Source organism: Heterodontus francisci, chromosome 27 (assembly GCF_036365525.1).
Source record: "Heterodontus francisci isolate sHetFra1 chromosome 27, sHetFra1.hap1, whole genome shotgun sequence".
Classification (NCBI taxonomy): domain Eukaryota; kingdom Metazoa; phylum Chordata; class Chondrichthyes; order Heterodontiformes; family Heterodontidae; genus Heterodontus; species Heterodontus francisci.
In genome coordinates, this window is record NC_090397.1 from 39785938 (window position 1) to 39811895 (window position 25958).

The 25958-nt window shown below is 41.4% G+C and overlaps 1 protein-coding gene across 4 annotated transcripts in view; it reads right to left on the reverse strand.

The window, feature by feature from the left end:
• LOC137384998 (interleukin-17 receptor E-like protein) overlaps nucleotides 1-25958 on the reverse strand; it is a 49386-nt gene that overhangs the window by 11558 nt on the left and 11870 nt on the right. For all 4 annotated transcript variants that reach the window (XM_068059729.1, XM_068059731.1, XM_068059730.1 and 1 more), the window contains exons 3-12: nucleotides 24481-24627; nucleotides 22944-23053; nucleotides 19241-19355; nucleotides 13820-13864; nucleotides 11274-11413; nucleotides 9036-9104; nucleotides 8589-8643; nucleotides 4311-4474; nucleotides 1570-1614; nucleotides 929-986 (exon numbers count right to left, since the gene is read on the reverse strand). In XM_068059729.1, coding sequence (XP_067915830.1) covers nucleotides 929-986; nucleotides 1570-1614; nucleotides 4311-4474; nucleotides 8589-8643; nucleotides 9036-9104; nucleotides 11274-11413; nucleotides 13820-13864; nucleotides 19241-19355; nucleotides 22944-23053; nucleotides 24481-24627 — 948 coding nt within the window. The remainder of the gene's footprint in view (nucleotides 1-928; nucleotides 987-1569; nucleotides 1615-4310; nucleotides 4475-8588; nucleotides 8644-9035; nucleotides 9105-11273; nucleotides 11414-13819; nucleotides 13865-19240; nucleotides 19356-22943; nucleotides 23054-24480; nucleotides 24628-25958) is intronic.

Below are 25958 nucleotides of genomic sequence, written 5' to 3' on the forward strand. Positions count from 1 at the left end.
TCTAGAGTATTTTCAAATTGCTGGTGGAAGCAGCAGGGATGTGACAAACATACTCTTGCACCATCCTATCATTATTTCGCTCAAACATGTTTGCACACCTCCAGCAATTTAGCATAAGGATGAACTTCAACAATGCTATGTTTTGAACAGGTGTGCCTCAGGTATTTTTTTCTTCTGTTGTTTGCCTTTTGCATAACTCAGTTTAGAGCATGGCAGATTTTTTTTTGGAGGGAGCAACCTCCCTTGCCTCAGGAGTGATAAAGAAAAACTAGTCCTTTGCAGATTTCTAACACACTAACAAATCTCCAGGATGTAGCTGTAAACATTCTATGATTCTATTCTATTATGTCCCAACCCTGCAATCTTCACTACAATACAAAGAAAAAATTGCTTGAAAAAATGTCCACAAAATCAAAACTGGAGGTATAACTCAGGAGTCAGGACAGCAATTTGACAACTTTTGAAACTTTATTTTCAATATTTTTAGTCTTAATAGAGGGTCAATGGTCCCATATCTGAATAAATGTTAAACTATTCAACCTTAGAGAGCATCACAGCGAAGTCCAATACTGCCCTCGGCTAAATATCCACAGGCACATTTCGAGAGGGCCACCAGATAGCAATCATGGGGTTTAATTTCTTTCAGTTGCACACTGGTTAACAGTTTAACTTTAAGTTTCCTAAATGTGTTGGTGACTACACTGAAATAGTGCACACAGATTTTCAAATGAGCATGTAAACCCACACATCACCCAGAGTGTGAACCGTAGCTGCCTAACCCAGTTGTAGTGTCAGAAACTCTGCCCTGGTTGAGGTCAGCTAACTCAGAACAGATCAGAACAGACTAGAGGTTAAACTTGTGACATTATAGGATCTGTGTGGCTCAGTGCCACACGGTGAGTATATTTTCTTTTTAAATGCAATTTACCTGGTAAATATCCAAAAGCAAAAGGACATCTGACCCAAAAACCCTCTCTTGTGGTAAACTGTAAAATAAGTTTAAAATGCAATCAGCGTGATTAGGATTAGGGTGAGAATTGTAAACGTACTAGTTTAAAGTGTTATAAGTCTGTAAAATACCCATTTTTACATTTGCATGCATGAGGATAGAAGCTTAATGCAGCATCTAAGAACAAACGCAAATTCTCTTTTCTTCAAACATATTTAAAAGTACAAAACTTTTCCCATTCCAAAAAAAATACTGTTTCCAAATCTGCCAATTTACTTCCAACTCTGTGCATTTGATTGTTGAGAAATCATAAAAATGCTCAACTGGAACATTTAGCTTGTAATGCAGCCACACAAATTTTAAAATCTCAGTTTCGATCCACAGTTTGCATTCAATTGACTGCTTTCAACAATGCTAAAGCAGTAGGAATCCCACAATTCACCTCAGTATCTCTAGGCTGAATGAGAAAAAACAACAGCCCACATGAATGCTGTCTACAGCTGGAATAGCTGTGTGTGGAGGACAACACTGTGCGTAGGTGGGTATGTGAGGCATTAACTATAAAAGGTAAAGAAAAATCATAAGTTCTATTTTAGATGCAAGAATGGAAAATGTTTTACCTTCACACAGAGCCTTGGATGTGGATCTACACGTGAGTACCTGACCTATTCAGAAAAGTAATCAAAATAGTATTATTTTCACACAAAAATTGACGCTGAATGTTTTTAAAAAACTATATAAGTAAAAAATTTTCTTCACAATAATTATGGATGAGGAAAGCCATGCAGTTCATTCATCCAGAGTGACCCTAAATTTCTCTAATTGTAGCAGCTAATAGTTGATTAGACAATACCAGGATTTTCGGCTCCGCCATTCTATCCAAGAATAGATCCCATGTATTAATCACTCTTTATATGAAGAAAAATGTCCTAATATCAATCCAAAATCGGCCCTTCATTGGTTTGAGCCTATGGCCTTTTAAACTAGGCTCGCAATTTAATTTCAGAGTCCCAAATTGACATTCACATGAAATGGTTCTATTATTGTGTACACAGCATGAACTGTCTGGTCCCCAAGTAAAAGTATAAGAATTTGAGAGAGAAAAGGCCTGTATTACAGGCAGTTCGACAGAGAATTGCCTGGACAAGGGAGGGGGTCAAAGCTCGAAACCCCACCTCCAGTTACTATGAACGTAGAGAATAAATGTAAAAAGACTCAAATGTTGTGGGTCTACTGGCAAATAAGGCCCAGGTTATTTACCAGAGGAATAAAGATGGCAAGGCCCAGCATGAGCTGTGGTCCGATTTCATGCTGGGACTGACCAAAAGCAGGTATTTTAGCCTGCTAATCAGGACAGGGTGGTGTGGTTTCTTATTTATGAGGAGGGACCGAGGCAAAATTGAAGCACGATTTGATATATTTGTTATTCTGTATATTCATTTACTGACTGTAAAATAAAGCTGCTTAACAACTCAGATCAGGCCTCATCTCACTCAAGTTTTAATCAGTCCACCTACTGGAAGATTGCAGAAGTGCATGTGATGGCATGTGCAACTGTATATTTTATTCTTCCTCGTGTAAAAATTATTAAAATTTCATTGCAAATGCAAAGAAGGAAGTTCAAAACAAACCAAGAAATGTTCTATTCAAGCCACACAGTTTAAAAAAAAAACTGAAATGTAGTTTAATCTTTGCTTATTGGGGCTGACACCCCAGTCGATCCTCTGCAAAATCTGCCTTCTTATTTCAAAACTCAAAACTTATAATTCAATTTTTATGGATCTGTGAATTGCTCATTCAAACATTGGAAACTGCCCCAAAGGAATCTGCGCTGCACCCATTTGCTGCTGTTTTTAATTTCCTATAATCTCCAGCTCTCCAGAGTTGGACTAACGTCATCAGTCATCATTTGGCTAGGTTCATTGGCTGGTAAGCCTCACAGAAATTACCAAATATGCTTTAATGCATTCTGATCATGATTGGCCAGGTTTCTGTTGGAACAACTAATCAAATGTAATCGAACAAAGTCACCCACCAGAAAATGGAAGTGATCCTAAAGAAATGTTGTTAAATGAAAAATAAAAGTCATACCATCATCCTGGGGCTGAATTTTACCCTCGACGGACAGGCGCTGTCTACCGACTGGAAAGTCTGTGGGGAACCTGCCTCCGCTTAGCCTGGGGATCCGGACTGCATTCTGCAGTCCCCAGGTCTTTAATTGGTCTAAGGTGAGACTTCCACCTCATTGAGGCAGGAAATCCTGCCTAATGGAGCTGCTGGTCAATCAGCGGGTCGGCAGCTCTCTGTTCCAGCCGCACCACCGGGAGCGGTGGCAACTGCTGGGACTGCAACCCAGCTTCGACAAGAAGAGGAAGGGCGGCCCCGGGAAAAGTAAGTTTTTGGGGCCTCGTCAGAGGTGATTGGTGGGGCCCTGGCAAGGCAAGGGTGGTCGATTGGGGGGGGGGGGGGGGGGGGGGGAAAACAGGGGTGCATGTTGGGTGTGGTTGGGCCATCGGGGGTGGTCTTCCGTCAGGCACAGATCATGAGAGCCCCCTCCAGGGTGTTAGAAAGCCACCTGCTTTTGTCAGGCGGCTTTTCTCTGGCCTGGGCCACCTGACCGGCCAAGGGTAAAATCCCCGTGGTGGCTGGCAGAGGCCCTTAAGTGGCTGTTATCAGGCCACTTAAGAGCCTTGATTGGCCTGGGGTGGGTGGGCCGGTTTTTGCCCCCCCCCCCCCAAGGCTCACACTTCATTTTATCCCCCCCCCCCCGCAACCCCACGCCACAAAATCCCTCTTTTGGGGGCATAAAATTCCAGCCCTAGTTTCTAAAAGTGGGAAACATCCCCCAAAGTAGCTATAACTTAAGGTAATCAAATAAATAATTGAAAATGGTCAAAATTAGAAAGCATTCAGTGTGAAGGTCAAATTTGTGGTTGCATATTTTGATCCTTAAAAGGGAGTCACAGTCACAGTATTAGCAATATATAAAAGAATTGTTTTACCTATTTCAAAGTGTACTGTGTAATTTGCTGTTTTGCTCACTGCCCTTTGAAATAGCTATATGCTGAATTACATTCCCCTTCCCTTTTCTCAACTCAAACTATTTGTAAAATATTTATCTGCTTCCTTTTGAAAAGCTTAATGATTTTCCCTTCATTCCTTTAGTGTTATTCTCAGATTCATGCCCTCTAGTTACTGACTCATCAACCAGAAATAGGTTCTTCCTACTGATCTGGTCAAACTCATTGGAAATATCTATCACATCGCCTCTTAACCTTCTAAGTTCTGGAAAAATATTATGCAGGATTTGTCACGTTAGCACTGTTTGGTTTGTATTTAACTTCTAAATGCATGTACTTACTTTTTGTTTTACTTTGTGGGAGGAGTTTTGTAGATCAATGCAATAGTCATTGCTTTCAGTCATCCAGCAGAGGTTTACGTCAACCTCAACAGGGCAGGCCAGTTCCCAGGCCAACTCCTGTGATGCGTGATTGTATGTTATACCATTCCAGAGTTCAGCTGTATCTGTTAGTCAGATATCAGAAACTGAGTTGAAGAATATTTGCAACTCCAAAATTACAATTTACATAAACAATTAGACATGTGTATTAGTTAGCCCCACCCCAAGAGATTCTTTGCAGGACCATACTGTAACAGCAATAATTTTTTTTACCACTCATTTCCTTAGGGGAATTGAGCATGCTTGCACACCTCAGTCATAAACCTAAAGAGAGTCACTGTATCAATGATTTTATTCATTCCTGATTCTTGGTTTTATGGTTTATTTGACCTTGGCATTATGCTGTGCCAATATTCCTTTGTGTACTACTTAAGGGAAGCAATAGTCCAGTTATTAGTCTAAGGTTAGAGTTTCCGCTTTAAATGCAATTTCCAGTTGGGCTTGAAATTGTTCTGGTTAGCTTACGCTTCATGTTTCTGTTAAAATTCATTTGTATAACCACAATCTTCTATGAACCAGCACAACTGGGAAGCGTACTGGAAAATAACCATTTCTTTTTGGTTTCGTTCCATTGTAAAAGTATTTCTCGATGTATTTAAGAGTGGTAACCTGGCTCAGTTATATTAATACAGCTGAAAATGTGTTTATCAGCTAAAAGTAGGCATTTTTAATAAGTGTGTCCAGTTCTCTGCCTGTGAGTAACCTGATGTAAAATCAATCACTGGAAGCAATTGACCTTAAAGAAATGTCGTTAAATGAAAAATAAAAGACATGCCATCATCCTAGTTTCTAAAAGTGGGAACCATCCTCTGAAGTAGCTATAACTTAAGGTAAATCAAACAAATAATTGAAAATGGTCAAAATTAGAAAGCATTTAATGTTAAGGTCAAATTTGTGATTGCATATTTTGATCCTTAAAAGGGAGTCACAGTCTCAGTATTAGCCATCTATAAAAGAATTGTTTTATCTATTTCAAAGTGTACTGTGTAATGGCAGGACCATATCTCCAACGCAGAAGTCCTCGAGGCGGCCAACTTCCCCAGCATATACACCCTACTGAGCCAGTAGCCTTTGAGATGGCTTGGCCATGTGAGCTGCATGGAAGATGGCAGGATCCCCAAGGACACATTGTACAGCGAGCCCGTCACTGGCATCAGACCCACCGGCCGTCCACGTCTCCGCTTTAAAGACGTCTGCAAACGCGACATGAAGTCATGTGACATTGACCACGAGTCGTGGGAGTCAGTTGCCAGTGACCGCCAGAGCTGGTGGACAGCCATAAAGGCGGGGCTAAAGAGTGGTGAGTCGAAGAGACTTAGCAGTTGGCAGGAAAAAAGACAGAAGTGCAAGGAGAGAGCCAACTGTGTAACAGCCCCGACAACCAGTTTTATCTGCAGCGCCTGTGGAACAGTCTGTCACTCTAGAATTGGCCTTTATAGCCACTCCAAGCGCTACCCCACAAACCACTGACCACCTCTAGACGCTTACCCATTGTCTCTCGAGACAAGGAAGAAGACGGTGTAATTTGCTGTTTTGCTCATTGCTCTTTGAAATAGCTATGTGCTGAATGGTTTCTCTAAAAGTACTAAACTAGTGTCAAATTTGAAAGCATTTTGGCAACACTGATTCATAGCTACTAGAAATTTTGCTTTAAAGTGATCAAGCATATTTTAACAGCTGTATGAGAAATGTCACACTTATCATTCTGGTCTGGATTGGATTCAAATTCAGCTCCTGGAAGGGAATGGATTGCATTCTAATCTGACAACCAGTGATTTGCTGAATTGGTGGAATCATTAACAATCTACAAACCAAAGTGTTTTATTTAACACATCAAGATGATTTACATTGATTAGAGGAAACAAGATGTTAGATGTAAATGTACCAGATGGCATTGAATTCTGTTTGTGCATTACAAATTGAAACAGTTGTCCGAAGAGCATGCTCATTTTGGCTTGTTTCCCTGTACTGAATCACATTGGATTTGATTGTGATGAATATTGATCCATCCTAATAGGACTTTTTGTATTTATTCTTAGACAAAATGGTTGCAATAAGTATAGATACCATATTGTACAGAATAAAGTCCATAAAGAATGTGATACTTGATTTGGATTAGTAAATTCATGGGACTATTAAAGATTAGCTCATTCCCCTTTAACAGGCGCAACCCCATTATAATTATTTTATAATCTGATTCAGCATCAAGAAACCACAAGGATAATACTTCATGTATATAAAAGTTTGAGTGTTTTTCAGCTGTAATCCCCTCAAGTATATATGCTTCACAATAATTACTGCAAAGTCAAATTACCTTACTTTGTTGTGCCAAAATCAATGGATGACACTAGAATTCTAAAGCTTTAAACCATTTGCTACAAATTTCTGTTGTGTCAAGTACACTTCAAATATTAGAAGGAACAAGTTAAAGTTTGCTAAGTTAGGGAAGTCGAGCAGCAACAGTGAAGGAATGGCGAAATAGTTCCAAGTCAGAATGGTGTGTGGCTTGGAGGGGAACTTGCAGATGGTGGCAATCCCATGCATCTACTTTCCTTGTTCTTCCAAGTGGTAGAGGTCGCAGATTTGGAAGGTGCTGTCAAAGGAGCCTTGACGAGTTGCTGCAGTGCATCTTGGAGATGGTACACACTGCTGCCACTGTGTGTTGGTGGAGGAGAGAGTGAATGTTGAAGGTGGTGAGTGGGGTGCTGATCAAGCCTTTGTCCTGGATGGTGTCAAGCTTAAGTGTTGTTCAACCTGTACCCATATTCCAGCACAATCTGGGTGGAGTAGGCCAAACCGGACCTGCTCCAGGCAAGTGGATCACACCCCGACGTGTCCTTGTAAATGGTGGACAGGCTCTGAGGAGTCATGTAGTGACTTAATCGCCACAGAATTCCCAGCTTTTGACCTGCCCTAATAACAGCTCTATTTATATGGGTGGTCCAGTTATGTTTCTGATCCTGGCGGTGCATTGGTTTCTTGCTCCCCCTTTCTTCACTTCTACCAGCCATTGAGCACTTGGTGCCTGGACAAAACAGACAACCCTGGAGGCAACATTCATGCAGTTCATATGGATGCCCTTAATTAAATATATGATTTGCATGTCCCCACCCATATGGCTGGTACATTTTATGCTACCAGGCCTGCCCTTTTGGGTGGAGGTGATGGGGATGGGGTGCACAAGCTGCAGAGAGCACATTTAGAGTCATAGAGAGATACAGCACTGAAACAGGCCATTCAGACCACCGAGTCTGTGCTGACCATCAACCACCCATTTATACCAATCCTACATTAATCCCATATTCCCTACCACATCCCCACCTTCCCTTAATTATCCTAACACCTACCTACACTAGGGGCAATTTACAATGGCCAATTTACCTATTAACCTGCAAGTCTTTGACTGTGGGAGAAAACCGGAACACCTGGCGGAAACCCACATGGTCACAGGGAGAACTTGCAAACTCCGCACACGCAGTACTCAGAACCGAACCCAGGTCGCTGGAGCTGTGAGGCTGCACTGCTAACCACTGCGCCACTGTGCCGCCCAACATCAGCTAAGAAAGATCACTTCTAACATCACCTGCTCCAGGTCCACCAGAAAACCAGTGGATATAATCGAAAAACCGAGGCCATTGTATTTTAAGTATACCATTCCTTCACTGTCACTGGGTCAAAATCCTGGAACTCCCTTCCTAACAGCACTGTGGGTGTACCTACCCCACATGAACTGCAGTGGTTCAAGAAGACAGCTCACCACCACCTTCTCAAGGGCAATTAGGGATGGGTAATGAATGCTGGCCGAGCCAGTGATGCCACATCCCATGAACGAATAAAAAAAAGGAACATAACTGTGTGAAATACAGTTTAAGCAGGCAACAAAAAAAATTCTATAAGTAAATGTAAGCATGTAAACAAACTTCAGATTAACCCACAATAAAAACAACACAAATTGTGCATGAGTAAATGGGGGTAAAAAGATGGGCAGGGATGTAAAACAGGCAGTACCGAATCAGTTTCCTGTTATGCTTACTGCTCGATATTCAGTACCGTTGACAGCAGAAAAAGCAATTCCAATTGTTTTACCTCGCTGCCCATGTTCAATTTTACCCCAGATGTTTTAGCTTCCCCACTTAGAAGACACGCACATTTTTTTAAAAATTAAATTCTGTGACTTACAATTTTTAAATGGACAAAGTTGTATCCTCCTAGCATCAGGTAGTGCTGACCAGCCCTAGAATTACAACAAAGCACATAGAGTCTCAAAAAGAAGACACCTTGAGATAATTTACATGTGGAAAATAAGTTTTCGCTACAATAAAATGAGAACCTTAGAAGAATATGATCAGAATATTGTAAGAATAATCACAGAATTTATAGCATAATATTGAAGTTTATAAACAGCTCTACAAATTTTACAGCATAAGATTAAATTAAGGACAATTAAAAAGAAATATTCTAAATTTTTGAAGTTCAAATAATCAATTCTATTCAACCACCTCTTTAAATCCTTTAGAGTTTCAGTACATGGCAAGTCATTAAACTACTCATTTTATATTTTCTATCATTGATCATACTTCTTCAACTGAATGATGCAAATACACCACTGTAGCACTCACTTATTACCTCAATACACAAACAGGGCAGTATCTGAGAGAATGGCAAGGTGACCTGTTTGGAGTCTTGTACTTTAATCTGTAAAAAAAAAAAATACTTTTAGCAATCCCAGTGACAATAAATATCCAAATTACATTAGCGAGTAAAGAATCATATGTATGGTCCCAAAATTCCTGAGACTGAAGGCTGAGTTAGGGATGAGGAGGAAATGGTGTGGAATTTGGTTGCACAAAGATTCTGCTCCATTTTCCTTGGCCTTTCCATTTTCCCTCTATATTAAACAGGCATGTTGAGGGGAGCTCCAGGGCTTCCCTGAAAAATTCCATCCTTCACACCCTTGAAAGACTTCAGTGGAACTCATGGCTAGTTATTGCAAGTTCGTTTAGCAGACTAAGGCAATTGATCTTGGAGGGGCTCAATTACCTTGTCTAGAGTCAGAGTCATTATGGCACAGAAAGAGGCCATTCGGCCCATCAAGTCCATGTCAGCTCTCCATCGAGCAATCAATCAGTATTCCCCTGCTCTATCTCCATAGAGCCCAGCAAGTTTATTTCCCTCAAGTGTCCATCCAATTTCCTTTTGAAATCATTCATCGCCTCTATTTCCACCCTCCTCATAGGCAGCAAGTTCCAGGTCATTACCACTTGCTGTGTAAAAAAGCTCTTCCTCGCATTCCCCCCTGCATTTCTTGCCCAAAACCTTAAATCTGCATCCCCTAGTCCTTGTACCATCAGGTAATGAGAACAGCTTTTCTTTGTCTACCTTATTTAAACCAATCATAATCATGCTCACTTCTATCAAATCTCACCTCAATTTCCTTTGCTCCAAGGAGAACAAACCTAGCTTCTCCAACCTAAACTTGTAGCTAAAATCCCCCCATTCCTGGAACCATTCTGGCAAATCTTCTCTGCACCCTCTCAAGGACCCGGACATCCTTTCTAAATGTGGTGACCAGAACTGGATGTAATACTCTAGTTGGGGGCTAACCGAATCTTTATAGAAGTTCTGCATAACATCCCCCTGCTTTTGTACTCAAGACCTCTATTTATGAAGCCCAAGATCCCATATGCTTTGCTAACTACTTTCTCAATATATCCTGCCACCTTCAAAGATCTATGCACATGAACCCCCAGGTCCCTCTGTCCCTGCACGCTCTCTATTGCCTCTCCCTATCCCTTCTGCCAAAATGCATCACCTCACACTTCTCTATTAAATTCCGTCTGCTCATTCTGCTAGCCCATCTATGTCCTGTTGCCATTGATTAGTATCATCCTCGCTGTTTGCTACTCCTCCAAGTTTGGTATCATTGGCAAATTTTGAAAATTTGCTCAGTATTTCGACTATCCAAGTCATTTAGATGCATCAAAAAAGCAATGGTCCCAGCACTGACCCTTGGGAAACACCACCGACTACCATCTTCCAGTCTGAAAAACAACCATTTACCACGACTTGTTGTTTTTAGCCAATTTTTTTTTAATCCAAGCTGACACTGACCGTCTTATTCCATGAGCCTCAATTATGTTAATCAGCCTTTTAAGTGGCAATTTGTCAAAACACTTGCTTAAAATCCATAAAGCCAACATCCATTGCTTTCCCTCATCAACCTTCTTGGTTACGTCATCAACAAAATCAATTAGGACAGTCAAGCATAAACTGTCTTTTACAGATCTGTGCTGGCTCTCCTAAATTAACTCAAACCCCAATTATTATTTATAAAGCCTTACCCACCACTGATGTTAAACTGACTGGTCTGTAGTTACTAGGAATATCTTTACATCCTTTCTTGAATGAGGGGGTCACATTTGCCACTCTCCAATCATTTTGTACCTTCCCTGTACCAAGGGAAGATTGGAAGATTATGGCAAGCCCGTCTGCTATCTCCACTCCTACTTGCTTTAGCAACTGGGATGCAAGCCATCCAGACTTAGTGACTTATCCATTCTAAGTATAGCCAGCCTTTCTAGTATATCCTTCCTATCAATTTTCAACTTCTCTGTTACCTCTACTCTGCTTCCACCGATACAAAGTGCTCATTAAGTATTCTTCTCTTCTCCTGGCAGGGCAAGTGGCAGCGAGCTACACTAAAAGCTGAACAATATGGAACAGGGTAAGTAGTCTGGGGCTAGGGTGGGGTGGGGTTCTATTCCACCATGCTTGAACCAGCTGAGCAGACTGCTCAGAAATTCTGGGGGTTATATTTTCAAAAGGTGATGGAATTTATGTTGAAACAAAACAGTGATTATTTACCAATGCATTGATTCCCAGATCTTCACACGTAAACCATTTGTGGCACAAACGCACATTGTAGGCAAGATCTTCTACGAAGTCAGAAACTTGAACAGATAATGTCTTCTGCTTTTTGTCAATAACATAGTCTAATTTACCAGCTGAAATATAGTAAGAAAGTCAATAGTCATTTATTTAGTATTCAAATTCTAAATCCTGCTGAACTGTCAACCAATAACTTCAACATGTCAAAAACTCTATGGCAACAAATCAGTTTTTCTTTAAAAGATGATATCAAAAAATCTTATATGCACAACATCCAATTTGGTAATTATAAATCATAAACATTGAAAGCAAGCTTTGAGAGATTAACAAGCTTTTATATTGTATTGTACTGCATTAAAATGTACACTATGAAGGTCACTGAACATGTTGGAGCTCAATCCCTGTACATTGTATTCTTTACTCCCTGATGTAACTGTAAAACCCCAACCTAATAAGTTCCTGTTTGCAGACATCCCATTACTATAAGGCACAAAACAATTGTAAAGTGTAAAGTAGAATAGTGGTTTAGTTACCAGACTAGTAATACAAAGGCCTGGATTATTAATTCAGACAAAATAGGCTCGAATCCCACACAGCAGCTGAGAAAATTAAATTCAATTAAATAAATAAATCTGGAATAAAAAGCAAGGGCTGGATTTACCTTAGGTGGACGGGAATTCGCCACCGACGTAAAAGTCAGTGGCGAATCCACTTCCGCCCAGCCCGGGGATCCATCCCGCATTTTACGGGTCCCCGGGCTTTAATTGTTCCGAGGCGGGACTTCCACCTGCCTGAGAGAGGAAGTCCCGCCTCAATGAGCTGCTGGCCAATCAGCGAGCAGGCAGTCCCAGCAGCGCCACTGGGAGTGGTGGCTACTGCTAGGACTGCAGCCCAGCCAACCAGATGGATCCAGGAGTGAAGGTAAGTTGGAGATGCCTCACAAGGGGGATCGGTTCGTCCCTGGTGAGGCTAGAGTGGTCGTTTGGGGGGAGGGGGGGGCGTCTTGGGTCCTGGGGTGCATTGTGAGGCAGGGGATGGCCCTCAATTGGGCACCCTGTGCCCGACTGCCACAGCCACCCCCCCCCCCACCTGGGGCACGGAAAGGCCGGGAGCTATCGCCGGGCGGCCTTTCACGTCCCTAGCATACCCGCTTGCCACGGGTAAAATACTCGTGGAGGTGGGAAAGGGCCCTTAAGTGGCCACTTAAGGGCCTTAATTGGCCTCGGGCGGGCGGGCCATTCCCCCTCGCCCCACCCCGCTCGACTGCCGTAAAGTTGACCAGAGGCAGAAGCAGGGCAGGTAGGCCTTCCAGCACCTGCCGCTCAATTTTACTGCCACCATTCGACCCACTGGGGCAGCGTAAAATTCAGCCCCAAGAGTCAGTAATGGTAAATGTGAAACTTTCCAATTGTCAGAAAGACCCATCTAGTTAACTAATGTCCTTTAGGAAAGGAAATCTGCCATTCTTACCCAGTCTGACCTATATGTGACTCCAGATCCACAGCAATGTGGTTGACCTTTAACTGCCCGCTGAAATGTCCTTGCAAACTACTCAGTTGTATTCAAGAAGGCAGCTCACCATTACCTTCTCAAGGGTAGCTAGGTTGGGCAACAAATGCTGGCCTCATCCATGATGGCCACATCCCAATAGAACAATTAAAAAGACTTCTTCACGCGTGGAATAGGCAAAAAACAGAAGACCAAGCAGCAGTGTCAACAGCTGAATTTTCCCAGCCTCATTTTGACGGGCTGGGAGGTATCTGGACAGTCCCCAAAGCATTCCTGCCACCGGAGAACTTTCCAAGGGGCAGGCTGGGAATCGGATTGGCGGCCTGCTCCACGGAGGCAGGCAGACAGGCAGCCAATTATGCTGGTTAAGGCCCCAATTTGGGGGCAATTTTGTGACCCCACAGGCATTTTGTCACTGGGGAGCAGCCCCCCGCTGTGTGCAGAGGTGGCCAGCTCAATGGAGGTGGCCTCCCCATGGCAAGCGAGGGGGGTCATTGGAGCCAGAGGTACCAAGCCTCAATGATGGCGCCATGAGCATAAAAGGCCGCAATCGCACCCGATCGTGATACAGCCTAGATTTTGTTTATTTCTTCACAACTGTGCAGCCTTCATATTGAGGTGCCCTCATGGTTCCCAAAGTGCCTCAACAGCTTCCACCTTTCCTGGTGGGGCTGCCAAGCTTTCAGATTGGGCCTGCAGCATCGTAAGCCTGCCTGCCATCCTTAATAGAACAGCAAACAAAGGCAGCTAATTAGGAGGCCACCTCCAGGAAAATCACTGAGCTGGTCTCGCTGCCAGAAAGTGGGGGCTTGGGACCCCCATTTGGTACCGACAGCAGGGTCCTTCTGCCCGCTGCAAACTCGACCCCTAATGTTTCATTACAGAGACCAAGAACAGGTTCCCCATCTGCCCTCTAGGTCAAGGAGACTTCAGAGAAAAAAAAAAATGATGAAATGCCAGAGCTTCAAATACTTATCACATGGATCATAAATTTATTAAGTGTATTACTGTACCTACGCAAGTTGGGATGTTTCTTCCAATATCTTCATTTGTACAATCTAAAATAAAGAAAAAGCCAGTTGAAGCCTTATGATGCCAGAGTCCTTCTGCAAGAATTAAAGTATAATCATACATATCTAAATTCCTGTTTCTTGCCCCCAGATAAATCCACATCCTAGTCATGGAGGTTTAACACGTACCAATTATAATGTGTGTGTTTATCTACCTAGATATCATTATTTGAACACTAGATGCAAGACACATTTCTTTCGTGTCAGGAATGGGGAACAACCATTTGTCCTAATTCGAATCAACTTGACCTAGATTAAGTAAAACGGGTTACATTTTAGCGGCGGCGGACCAAAAAAAAAGGCGGCCCACACATGTTGCCGAGCCGTCACAATCTACCGTGCGGTGGCTCATTTAAATACCTGGGTCGGCCCACCCCACCCCCCCCCCCCCACCAATCACGTGGAGGGGGCGGGCTGTCCGACAGCAGCAATGGCGTCAGCTGCCTGTGCACAGGCACTGGCGGCATTTTTAAAGGGCAGCCAGCCCTACCGGTAGATTTAAATTTTTAAAGAGGCACCCCTCCCTCTTCACTGTTGCAAACTAAATTCTAATGCCCCTTTCCCACCTGCCAATAAGAATAAAACTAAGTATCTTCCCTTCCCCCCCCACAAAAACACTTACCTTACAAGTATGACCTTCCTCACACCCCCCCCCGCAAAAGTGTACAAAGTTCACCCCTTCCCACCACCCCCTACACTCATGACAATCATTTGAGCCTGTCCCCTCCACCCCACTGCACTAAAAATCTTAACTCCCACCTCCCCCCACCAGTGTCAGACCTGTTTTCCCCAGGCAGGGAAGTGAAGGCACGGGCGTGCCGGCCACCGCACTGAAGAGTGCGGTGGGCCCGTAAGATGGGAGTTAAGTTTATTTAAATGCATTAATGGTGCTCATTTCAATATGCAAAGCACCCTTTCCATGAGTATCGGTGATGCCCGAACATAAATCTTACACACATAAATGGATCAAAATGTGTTCAGTTTTGGAAAATAGTCCTAAATGTATAATAAATATGAGAGACATACAACTTAGTTTTTTTCCCAATTTTCTTCCCTTCCCTGCTTACTGGGGTATGCTTCCATGAGTGGTGGCTGCCCTTCAATAGGTCAACATTATTCATATGCAAACCTTGGCATGCTACTCATTGTGGAATCACAGCCATGGCCACATCTGTCCTCAGTTAACATCCATGTGTGCACATTTCATTCAGAGGAATAGGAACCTTGGTTAACTTTTTCTCTGTAGTCCAGGGATGTCAAGATGAATTTTAACGCTATTACTGTAGTATAAGGGTTTGAAAAAGTTAATGTTTGAGGCAGTGTGAGGAATACCTCCCACCATGATGATGTAAGAGATCACATGTGAGAGAGACTTGAAGGAGAAGTAGCATGGCTTCAGAGAAGTCATACAGACCTATGTAAAGTTGTATATAATTAATATGTAATAAATGAGTTAATGTTAAAATTACTGAAGAGTCTGTAAACTCTCCTAGCTAGTCTAACCAAATATACAAAATGTGGCAGACTAACCAAACATACAACAATTACCAGAGTCACAGCTGAGATTATCCCATTCCGCACAGGCTTTGGTACTTGCCAGTCTGTTGAGCTCACATCAGATTGGATAAACCCACTAAACCAGTTTTCAAATTGAGTGTCACCTTATTTTCTCTTGCATGCATAGTAATGCTCTTCAACTTCAGGTGCTATCCATATTCACAAACCTCCTCTGTAATACTTATGTTAATACCATGTATCTGAAGTCCTCAAATCCCTTGTTACTATTAGGTTCTGCATGTGAAATACTGCATTGAACATAATTTTTTTGTTATACCAAGGCTAAAGAGGATTTTAACTTCTGAGCCTCAGTTAATTGCCAGCAGTTAGCTGCTCACTCATTTTCAGGTGGAAAGCAATTACTGGCTGATGGGGTTTAAGGTTGGATGGCTAAGAGGCTGCTCACCAGCACTAAGAGAAGGCTGTTGGCAGCAAGCTACTTCCAGTGTGGCTGGGCAAAATGCTGCAAGAATTTCATGGGGGTGGGGGCCCGGGGTGGTGGGAGAAAGATGCAGGTGGGAAGAGAGGAGCCTGAAATTTCCTGGCAGGGCCTGGAGGAGCACTTCTGTAGGGCGGGCTATCAGTAGCCAGTAGCTGTTAAAAGGCACTTAAAACAATGCCTAGATTTTTTTCAAATGGGCCACCACAAAAAATGTTCAATTTGCTGGTGAAACAATAGGAGATCCAGGAACATTCCCATGTGGAGGAGAAAACCACACAGGGAAATAAAAAAGCATTAAGTTTTGTTATATCCCTCCCTTGGAGCGCCTACTGAGTGACTGTTTCTGACTTGCTCTAAGCTGCATAATATGGAGCTCCCTTCATTTCCATGGCACTCAAGACATTGTTCACAGTTGGCGCACAAATTCAAAGCACACAAAATGCTGGCAGCCTGCAACATGGGCTGCTGTGCACATCAAGAAACCTGAACAACATTAATTGGCACCACTGTATATTCAAATTGCCAGTTCTTTTCCTGAAGAGAGTCATGCTGTCTTAACAGCACAAATCAAGCTACTTACTGAGGTGAAAATAATATCTAAGAGCCAGATCCATTTAATCATATGGTGCTACTATTCACAAGTTGTCAACTGCTCCTCGGAGTATGCTTCTCAATATTCTTTGAAGTTTTTGCAGCTTAATTTTGCTAGAAATATAGGGATTCCTACTGTAGGGGAAGCTATTCAGTACCTACACCAATGCATAACTCTCTGCTACGAGTTTGCAGGTCAGAAAAACCTGTTTGACTTAGGTATTGGAGTTCATGCTGTTTTTAATGGGTAACAAACCAAAAATAGTATGGGTAGCCACATGTGTCCTAGTTATGCATGTCTTTTTGTGGGACATATTGAACATTCCTTGTTTCAGTCCTACTCAGGCCCCCGCCTTCACCTCTTTTTCTGGTACATTGGTATCGGTGCTGCTTCCTGCTCTCACCCCAAATTGGAAAACTTCAATAACTTTGCTTCCAATTTCCACCCATCTCTCACCTTTACACAGTCTATCTCTGACACTTCCCTTCCCTTCCTCGACTTCTCTGTCTCCATCTCTGGGGATAGGCTGTCTACTAATATTCATTATAAGCCCACCAACTCCCACAGCTACCTTAACTGCACTTCCTGTAAGGACTCCATCCTATTCTCCCAGTTTCTCCATCTCCAACACATCTGTTCTGATGATGCAACATTCCACAACAGCACTTCTGACATGTCTTCCTTTTTCCTCAACAGAGGAAACTCACCACCCATCATTGTGGTTGACAGGGCCCTCAATCATGTCCGACCCATTTCCCGCACCTCTGTCCTCAAACCTTCCCCTCCCTCCCAGAACTGCGACAGGGTTCCTCTTGTCTTCACTTTCCACCCCTCCAGCCTCCACATCCAAAGGATCAGTCTCCGCCATCTCCAGCATGATGCCACCACCAAACACAGCTTCCCTTACTCTCCCCTGTCAGCATTCCGAAGGGATCATTCCCTCCGCGACACCCTGGTCCACTCCTCCATCACCCCCAACACCTCGTCCCCTTCCCGTGCAATCACAAGAGGTGTAATAGCTGCCCTTTTACCTCCTCTCTCTTCACTATCCAAGGCCCCTAACACTCCTTCCAGGTGAAGCAGCGATTTACTTGTACTTCCTTCAATTTAGTATATTGTATTCGCTGCTCACAATGCAGTCGCCTCTACATTGGGGAGACCAAATGCAGATTGGGTGATCGCTTTGCGGAACACTTCCACTCCGTCCGAAAGCATAACCCCAAGCTTCCCATTGCTTGCCATTTTAACACAATCCCTGCTCTCATGCCCACATTTCTGTCCTTGCTTGCTGCAGTGTTCCAGTGAGCATCAACGCAAGCTCAAGGAGCAGCACCTGATCTTTCGATTAGGCACTCTACAGTCTCACAGACTCAACCTTGAATTCAACAATTTCAGAGCATGACTGGACTTTTTTGATATTTCTCTATTTTTAAAAATTATTTTATTTCATTTTATTTTTTAACCATGTGCCTGTTTTTTCATATGGACAGTGTTGCTCATTACTCTGCCATTAACACTCTCTCTGGGCTAATATTTTGTCTTTCACCACAAGCATTAACACACTCTTTGCCTTTGTCCCATGACAGCCATGTTATTTAATCTCTCCTGCCCTCTGCCCTATCACAACCTTCCCTTTTGTTCTCTTCCCCACCAAACACCACCCCCACTTGCTTAAAACCTAATTCTTTTCTAACCTTTACCAGTTCTGATGAAAGGTCACAGACCTGAAACATTAACTCTGCCTCACTCTCCATAGATACTGCCTGACCTTCTGAGTATTTCCAGCACTTCCTGTTTTTATTTCAGATTTCCAGCATCTGCAGTATTTTGCTTTTATTAAACCAAAAATAGTGCACCTCAGAAAGCTGTAAAAGTAATTCAGAGTGTGTTACAGGTGTTGATAAAAATACCCTTTTCACTTTATAACACCCAGTTAATAAGCTATTGAGTCTGGTACAGTCTAGGATCCTTTCACAAATTAATAGGAGACCAAAAGAGGTGGAAAGGACACAGTTGAACACAAGGTTGCTTCACATGATTTATATTAGAGAGTCATAAAAAATAATGTTTTATACTAGTTGGTTGGCATCCTTCCTTCTACAAAAGATGATGGACACACAGTAAACAATCACAGTAAACACACCTTTGCTGTGAAAGCCAATCCTTGAAAGGCAGGTTCTGCCACAACTGGTGCACATGAAGCTGCCAAGTGACACTGAGTTGTTTTTGACATTGGCACCTGTTGCCAAGCTAGTCGTCATGGTAGTGCAGAATGTGTCATCATTTCCCTCTTTCACCAGCAAGTGACTCCCAGGAGTAATAATCGACATTTAGGGCCTTCATATTACGCTTGCAAGCATCCTTGAAGCAGAGCTTTGAGCGCCCCACTGGTCATCTGGCCCTGGCTACCTCACCATACAGAAGGTCCTTGGGTATGCAACCATCTTCCATTCTGCGGACTGGCTATTGTAGATTATCCAAATGTTATGTTGAGAGGCTGCTATCCACTTAAGATTGTAGTAATCTTAGTTTCGTATTGGTAAACACTAATATTCACCTCTACCAAATTTCACCCAAGATTTGTCCAATAAAAAGGGATGTTTCAGTCAAGAGTGGAAATGATTTTAAGTTACACACATTCATGTTCATGAATTTTCATCACGTATTCATGATTTTACACCACAAGCATAAGAAAATCACATCAGAAATAGCCTAGGGCAATGTTGAGTAACTGTTGATATTACACACTTCAACAAGCAACATACATTATTACCTTCTACTTGGTGCTCCTTTTTTAGAATGACATCGCAATAGTAAGGGATTGTTTTAAGTATCACGTAATTATATTCAGCCATTGCAGCACTGAAACAGTCATTTTCAATTTGTACCTGTAATAAAAGAAAAATAAATATTGTTTGTCATTTTCTTGTGACCAAATTCTGTTTATCATAAATATACTCATCCAGGGTCATAATTATTTGAACCTGCATACAGTAGCATTTCCAGTGAAACTTAGACTAGACATTCTACCATCCTTAAGAAATGTGGCTCTCTGGAAGGCTCAAATTAGCTATTCTCAGAAGCAATTTTAACAATGATATTAATCATCCTGGTAGGAACCAGAGTAGACCCATCAGCCATGTTCTGCCATTCATTTAGAACATAGTTAATCTGCCTCTTAACTCCATTCACCCTCTTTGGGTCCATATCCCTTACTTTGGGTGTGGAGTCACATATAGGCCAAACCAGGTAAGGACAGTAGACTTCCTTCCCTAAAGAGCATTACTGAGACTAGCTTTTAATTTCAGATTTTTATTTGAATTTAAGTTCCACCAGCTGCCACGGTGGGAGTTGAACCCATGATCCCAGGGTCTCTAGAATTACTAGCTCAGTGACATTACCACTACGCCACCACCTCTCCTGTGAGCTTGAACCTGTTACTGATGGCATGCTCTGCACCAGCACGCAAATTAACATTTCATAAAATGAAGTATACTCAGCAGAGATTGCTGAAGGGAATATATCCAAAACAGTCATAATTTTTTTCTTTCTGACAAAAATCGCTGCATATTTCCAACATTTTCCCTTTCCTATTTTCACCTTTTTAAATGTTTTCTCCAACTTAATCACCATTGTTCACTAGTGTCCATCGGTATCTCCCTCCATACTTCTCAGGACAAAAGTGGTTAGTATCCACTGAGCATATCTGCTCTAGTAAAGTGTCAGTTTGCTGCAGACTCCCAGCAAAACATTCAGCAAATGATTAATGATCAAGGGGAGGAAACTAATAGGGAAATCTTCAAATGGCTGATCTTTTGACGGAAGCACCTAAAGCACTGACACTAAATTCCTGCCAGGATTATTTTAGGGTGAAGGTTAACGCATTTGAAATAAGCACATTAGAATCGTTTTAAGTAACAAAAGGCAGGAATTTGATCCAACTGCCTTAAGCATGGGAAGATTATCCATCAGGAACTTCCTCCTAAGTATCAAATTTTGACATGACTACTGAAATTGCTTTGAAAAGGCAGCATGTCAACACAGATGAAATTACTATATAGTTTGAGAAAAGTCCACACGAGAAATGTTAAACTCTCTTTTGTAAAGCATAAAGCAATGTCCTACAGTTTTGCATAAAACCGGTGCTGAGTCTTGCACTGGTTCATTCACCTAACAATATCTCTTTTAAAATTCTTCACAAAAGATAACATGGGGTTAAAACCTCCCCAATTGGGCCTTATTTCAGAGCTAAATGTCAGACTGAAACATACATTTGGACATTCATTTTCTAAGCCTCTACCAATCATATCTTTGCATCAAAATCAAACCAAAAGTTCAAGGATGATTCTCTAAATTAGTACACATCAAGGGATACTGAATCTAAAGTTTTGGTTGGGATCTCAATCAATTTGGAGTCAGATCCTGTCCTAGGATTTTCAGAGTAAAGTTGCTAGGTTTTTTTTTGAGTTTCTGTGCCTTTCTTTAAATAAATCAAAATATCAAATTTTATATGTAAAGTATGCTATCTGAAGCTGATTATGTATATAAATAGAATGAATTCAGAAACTTCCAAACAGGTTCCAAGTTGAATCTATTCAGTCTCATTAAAAAAGTCCACATTTTTCTTTGTTGTCGTAATTATTATTAGATTTCTTTGGACCCAATGTCACCCATCATAATGATTTTTTTAAAATTCATTTTTGAGATGTGAGGATTGCTGGCAAGGCCAACATTTATTGACCATCTCTCATTGCTGAAAAGATGGTGGAGGGTCTTCTTGTACCACTTCAGTCTGAATCACATGCTTTGTAGTCATTAGATATAATTGAATAGCTTGCGAGGCCACCTCAAGGCCATTAAGAGTCAACTACATTTCACATATAAGATGGACTACAGCTAAGCTGGATAAGAATGGCAAGTTTCTTTTGCAAGATTACATTAGTGGATCATTACATTATTTTACATCACCTTTACTGAAGCCAGCTTTTTATTCCCAGAATTTTTAAATTGAATTAAACTCTCAAACTGTCATCATGGGATCTGTACTGTTTTCATCTCCTTACTTAATGGAGGATATACTTGCCTTTGAGGGGGTGCAATGAAGGTTTACTAGATTGCTTTCTGGGTTGAGAGACTTGTGCTATGAGAGGAAATTGAGTAGAATGGGCCTATATTCCCTGGAGTTTAGAAGAATGAGAGGTCATCTCATTGCAATGTATAAAATTCTTAGAGGGTAAATGCTGAGAAGTTGCTTCCCCTAACTGGAGAGTCTAGAACGCTTTGGGGATTACTGTCTCAGGCTAAGAGGTTGACTATTTAGAATTGAAATGAGAAGAAATTTCTTTACTCAGACAGTTGAAGATCTTTGGAACTTTTTATCCCAGAGAGCTGTGGATGCTCAGCCATTCAGTATATTCAAGATTGAGATCGACAGATTTTTGAACAGGAAGGTATAGGATATGGGGATAAGGGAAGAAAGTGGAGTTGAGGTAGAAGATCAGCCAAGATCTTATTGAATGGCAGAGCAGACTCAAGGGATTGTATGGCATATTCCTGCTCCTAGTTCTTATGCTCTCTGAATTATTAGTCCAGGCCCATGGATTACTAATCCAGTAACATAATCACTATATTTCTGTACCCGTTACTATCTAACAAAACGGGCTAGATTTATCTAACAGATAGTTGTATCTGAATGATGCCCACAGATATTATTGTGCAAATCAGCCAGCAAAGTGTAGCGAGGAAGAGATACCCCATGAATTGCAAATTACCATAAATTGCTGGCCAAATTTGCAACACTTGATTAGCTTTGTGAAAACTGCATCTCCCGCTTAACCTCCCTGTGATTTTTATGAAGTTGCTGCATTTTCACATTAACTGCCCATTAAATTCTCCAAAGAAAGTCAAGTCTAGTAATTACAGTACCCTAGTATTGACATGATAATTGTTAGCGATTACTTTTCTGGCCAAGAGGGGATTGGTAAAGAATTATTAAGTGCGGAGTCTCACTCCTTCAGGTTGTGAACTGTCTTAAGAAATTTTTTTAAAGTAAAAATGATTATTTTTGAAAAATATTTTACTTTTCCTTTCTGTCCCTTTTTTCTCTCTCTTAATCCAATCTTTCCTTCTTTCTATTTATTTCTCTTACATATGTGATTTAACATTGAATTCACCCTCTTCCTCAGACCTTACCCTGTTTATTTCTCAATCTTTGAATCTCATTCATTAAAGAGATATAACTGGTTGTCCCATTGTTCATAAAGGTCTCGGATATTCTGTTCCCCTCACTGCACCATTATCAGCTCACACTTCCAACAAGCTTGTGGGCAAAAGAATTTTCAAAGTCAAATGTACAATTGTAATTCTAACTAACAGGGAGTGTGATTTTATAGCAATATCTGGCCCAATACATATAGGGTTTTTATACTGCAGTTTAATCAGTGTTAAGAGTTAAGCAATGAGAATTTCAAACTTACAGGCTGTGCAGCAAACTTCTTATATGTACGTTTATTGAATTTCACAACTGCACATTGGTATTGTAAGGTGCTCATTGAAATTGAGCACATTTCCACACCTTGGATATGTTCTGGAACATAAGAACAAAGTAAATGTAAGGCACTTTATAATTAATATCTGGGAGAATTTGAGAAGGAGAAGGTGGTATACTTCTCAAAGTTAATACTTAGGATAAGAGATGGGCCTGATACTGGCTGAGACATATGGTAGCAGGGAGATTCATTGCATTCCAATGGGAGTGTTCACCTGCTCATTATCAGGTCTCCAAGCTCTCACACAGTTCTACTTGCCAATCAAGTACACCAGTATGTTCAGACCACACAAGAGATATTGTCATCTTTTTTCTTCAGCAGTTAAGGGCAAACATCCTCAAGACACGGCAAATTATTTAAATGTTTAACAAAATTAAGTATTTCCCCTTACTTCATCCTTATTCCCTATTATTCGTCTTTACAACTTCCATTAGTACCTCCTATTGCCAGGTTTGTCCTTACAGATGGAAGGGTAAGGAGGTCCAAGGCTTATACTTGTTTCTGCTGAGCTGGCAAATAATATGCTTGTCAGAGGTTCCATCCTCATCTCCCTACTGTTCATCACATAAGGGGATCAAAGGATATGGGGATATGACAGGAAAGTTGACTTGAGGTAGAAGGTCAGCCATGATTTTTTTGAATGGCGAAGCGGGTTTGCGGGGCTGTCTGGCCTACTCCTGCTCCTATTTCTTATGCTTTTTATGTTCTTATGATCATCCTTTCACCTTTAACCAGGCAGAAAGAATAGTTTGAGTTGCAGAGGTCTCCATAATTACCACAAATGCTGCGCTATAATGTGCAGCAGGACATCTGATACAAGCAGTACTGTCTTAGGCAATATTCATTACCTTTCTTTCCTTCTCTCTCCAAGATGTAAAACAATAACATGTAAATCCCACTTCTGCTGGTAGTAAAATCTGACAATATAACCAAGGAAGTAGTGTGTGGCACTCAAATTCAAGCTTCTGACCAATTTATTGGGAGCAAAGAGTTCAGCTGCTTGAGATATTTGATTGTCAACTATACAATCTAACTAAATTATCTTTGGATCCCTGTAGAAGTATCACCAGAAGAAATGCGACAGCGAAATTTATGACATGTGGTCTTTTTTCATCACCAAGGGGTTTTCTACCAGTAAGTACATGACTCTCAATAACCTGCGTTCTTAATGTTTACTTTGTATATGAAATTACTTTGAAAATACACTGAAATTTCCACAAGGGTTCTTTATAGGCAATCGGCATAATCCCCATCTGAGTGGCTAAAAACAGCTGCTAACGCTGTTTCTCCAAAGACTGGCAGAACACTGCAGAAAATGTTCCCATAAATTTTTTAACTAAATGGAGATATATGCAATGTTCAGAATCTATATTGCTGTGTACATACGCTCACTGCAACAAGGATGCAATTTTCTTCCAAATTAGTTTTTCCAGACAGTTTTTGATGAAAATACAGAAATAAATACCATCAAGAATTAATGTCCCTTTAACTTTCAGGTGTATGGAACATTGCCTTTCTTTTATACACTTCAACACGGTAAATACTTTGAGATCCTCCACAATTTTTGAGGGCAGGGATGACGGAGGCTCATGGCAAACACTGTACTGGTCATCTACAAAAGGAATAAATTGCACAATATTGTTAGACATGCAAGTATCCATTACACACATTTGAATAGAAACTATATTTAGTTATCCCTAAGTTAGACTAACAATATCAAAATGTTCCCATCCACTCCTAGTTGAGCACTGAAGTGCCTGACCTCCAACTATGTCTACAGTTTGCCTACTTAACACCTTTGTGGGAGTACCTAGGCCACAAGGACTGCAGCAGTTCAAGGAGAAGGCCTACCACCACTTTCGCAGGGAAACTAAGGATGTTCAATAAATTCCAGCATTGCCCAAGAACATGTAAAAGAAAAGATTTCTGCTGTCTACAACTGATTGGAAAAATGACAGAAATATTGTAATAAAGAAACATTGTTTGTTGTGGCCATGAACATAATAATATTGGCACATCTATATCAATGCAGGTATAGCTAGCTATACAATTTAGTACAACACATACATCCTGTGATAAAAGCAAAATACTGAGGATGCTGGAAATCTGAAATAAAAACAAGAAATGCTGGAAATACTCAGCAGGTCTGGCAGCATCTGTAGGGAGAGAAGCAGAGTTAACGTTTCAGGTCAGTGACCCTTCTTCAAAATTGGCAAATATTAGAAATGTAAAAGGTTATAAAGAAGTAAAGCGGGGGTGGGACAAGGGATAACAAAGGAGAAGGTGTAGATAGGACAAGGTCACAGAATAGCTGACCAAAAGGTCATGGAGCAAAGGCAAACAATATGTTAATGGTGTGTTGAAAGACAAAGCATTAGTACAGAAAGGATGTTAACGGATTGAAAATTGAACAGCCACAAGTACAAACATGAAAAAAAGAAACAGTGGGTAAGCAAACTGAACAAACTAAGATGAAATAAAATAAAATAAACACAAAAAATATATATATTAAAAAAAAGGAAAAAGGAAAAAAAAAACTAAAAATATAAGTAAAATGGGGGGCCCGTCATGCTCTGAAATTATTGAACTCAATTTTCAGTCCGGCAGGCTGTAGTGTGCCTAATCGGTAAATGAGATGCTGTTCCTTGAGCTTGCGTTGATGTTCACTGGAACACTGCAGCAATCCCAGGACAGAGATGGGAGCATGAGAGCAGGGGGGAGTGTTAAAATGGCAAGCAACCGGAAGCTCGGGGTCCCGCTTGCGGACTGAGCGGAGGTGTTCCGCAAAGCGGTCATCCAGTCTGCGTTTGGTCTCCCCAATGTAGGGGAGACCATATCGTGAGCAGCGAATACAGTATACTACATTGAAAGAAGTACAAGTAAATCGCTGCTTCACCTGAAAGGAGTGTTTGGGGCCTGGGATAGTGAGGAGAGGGGAAGTAA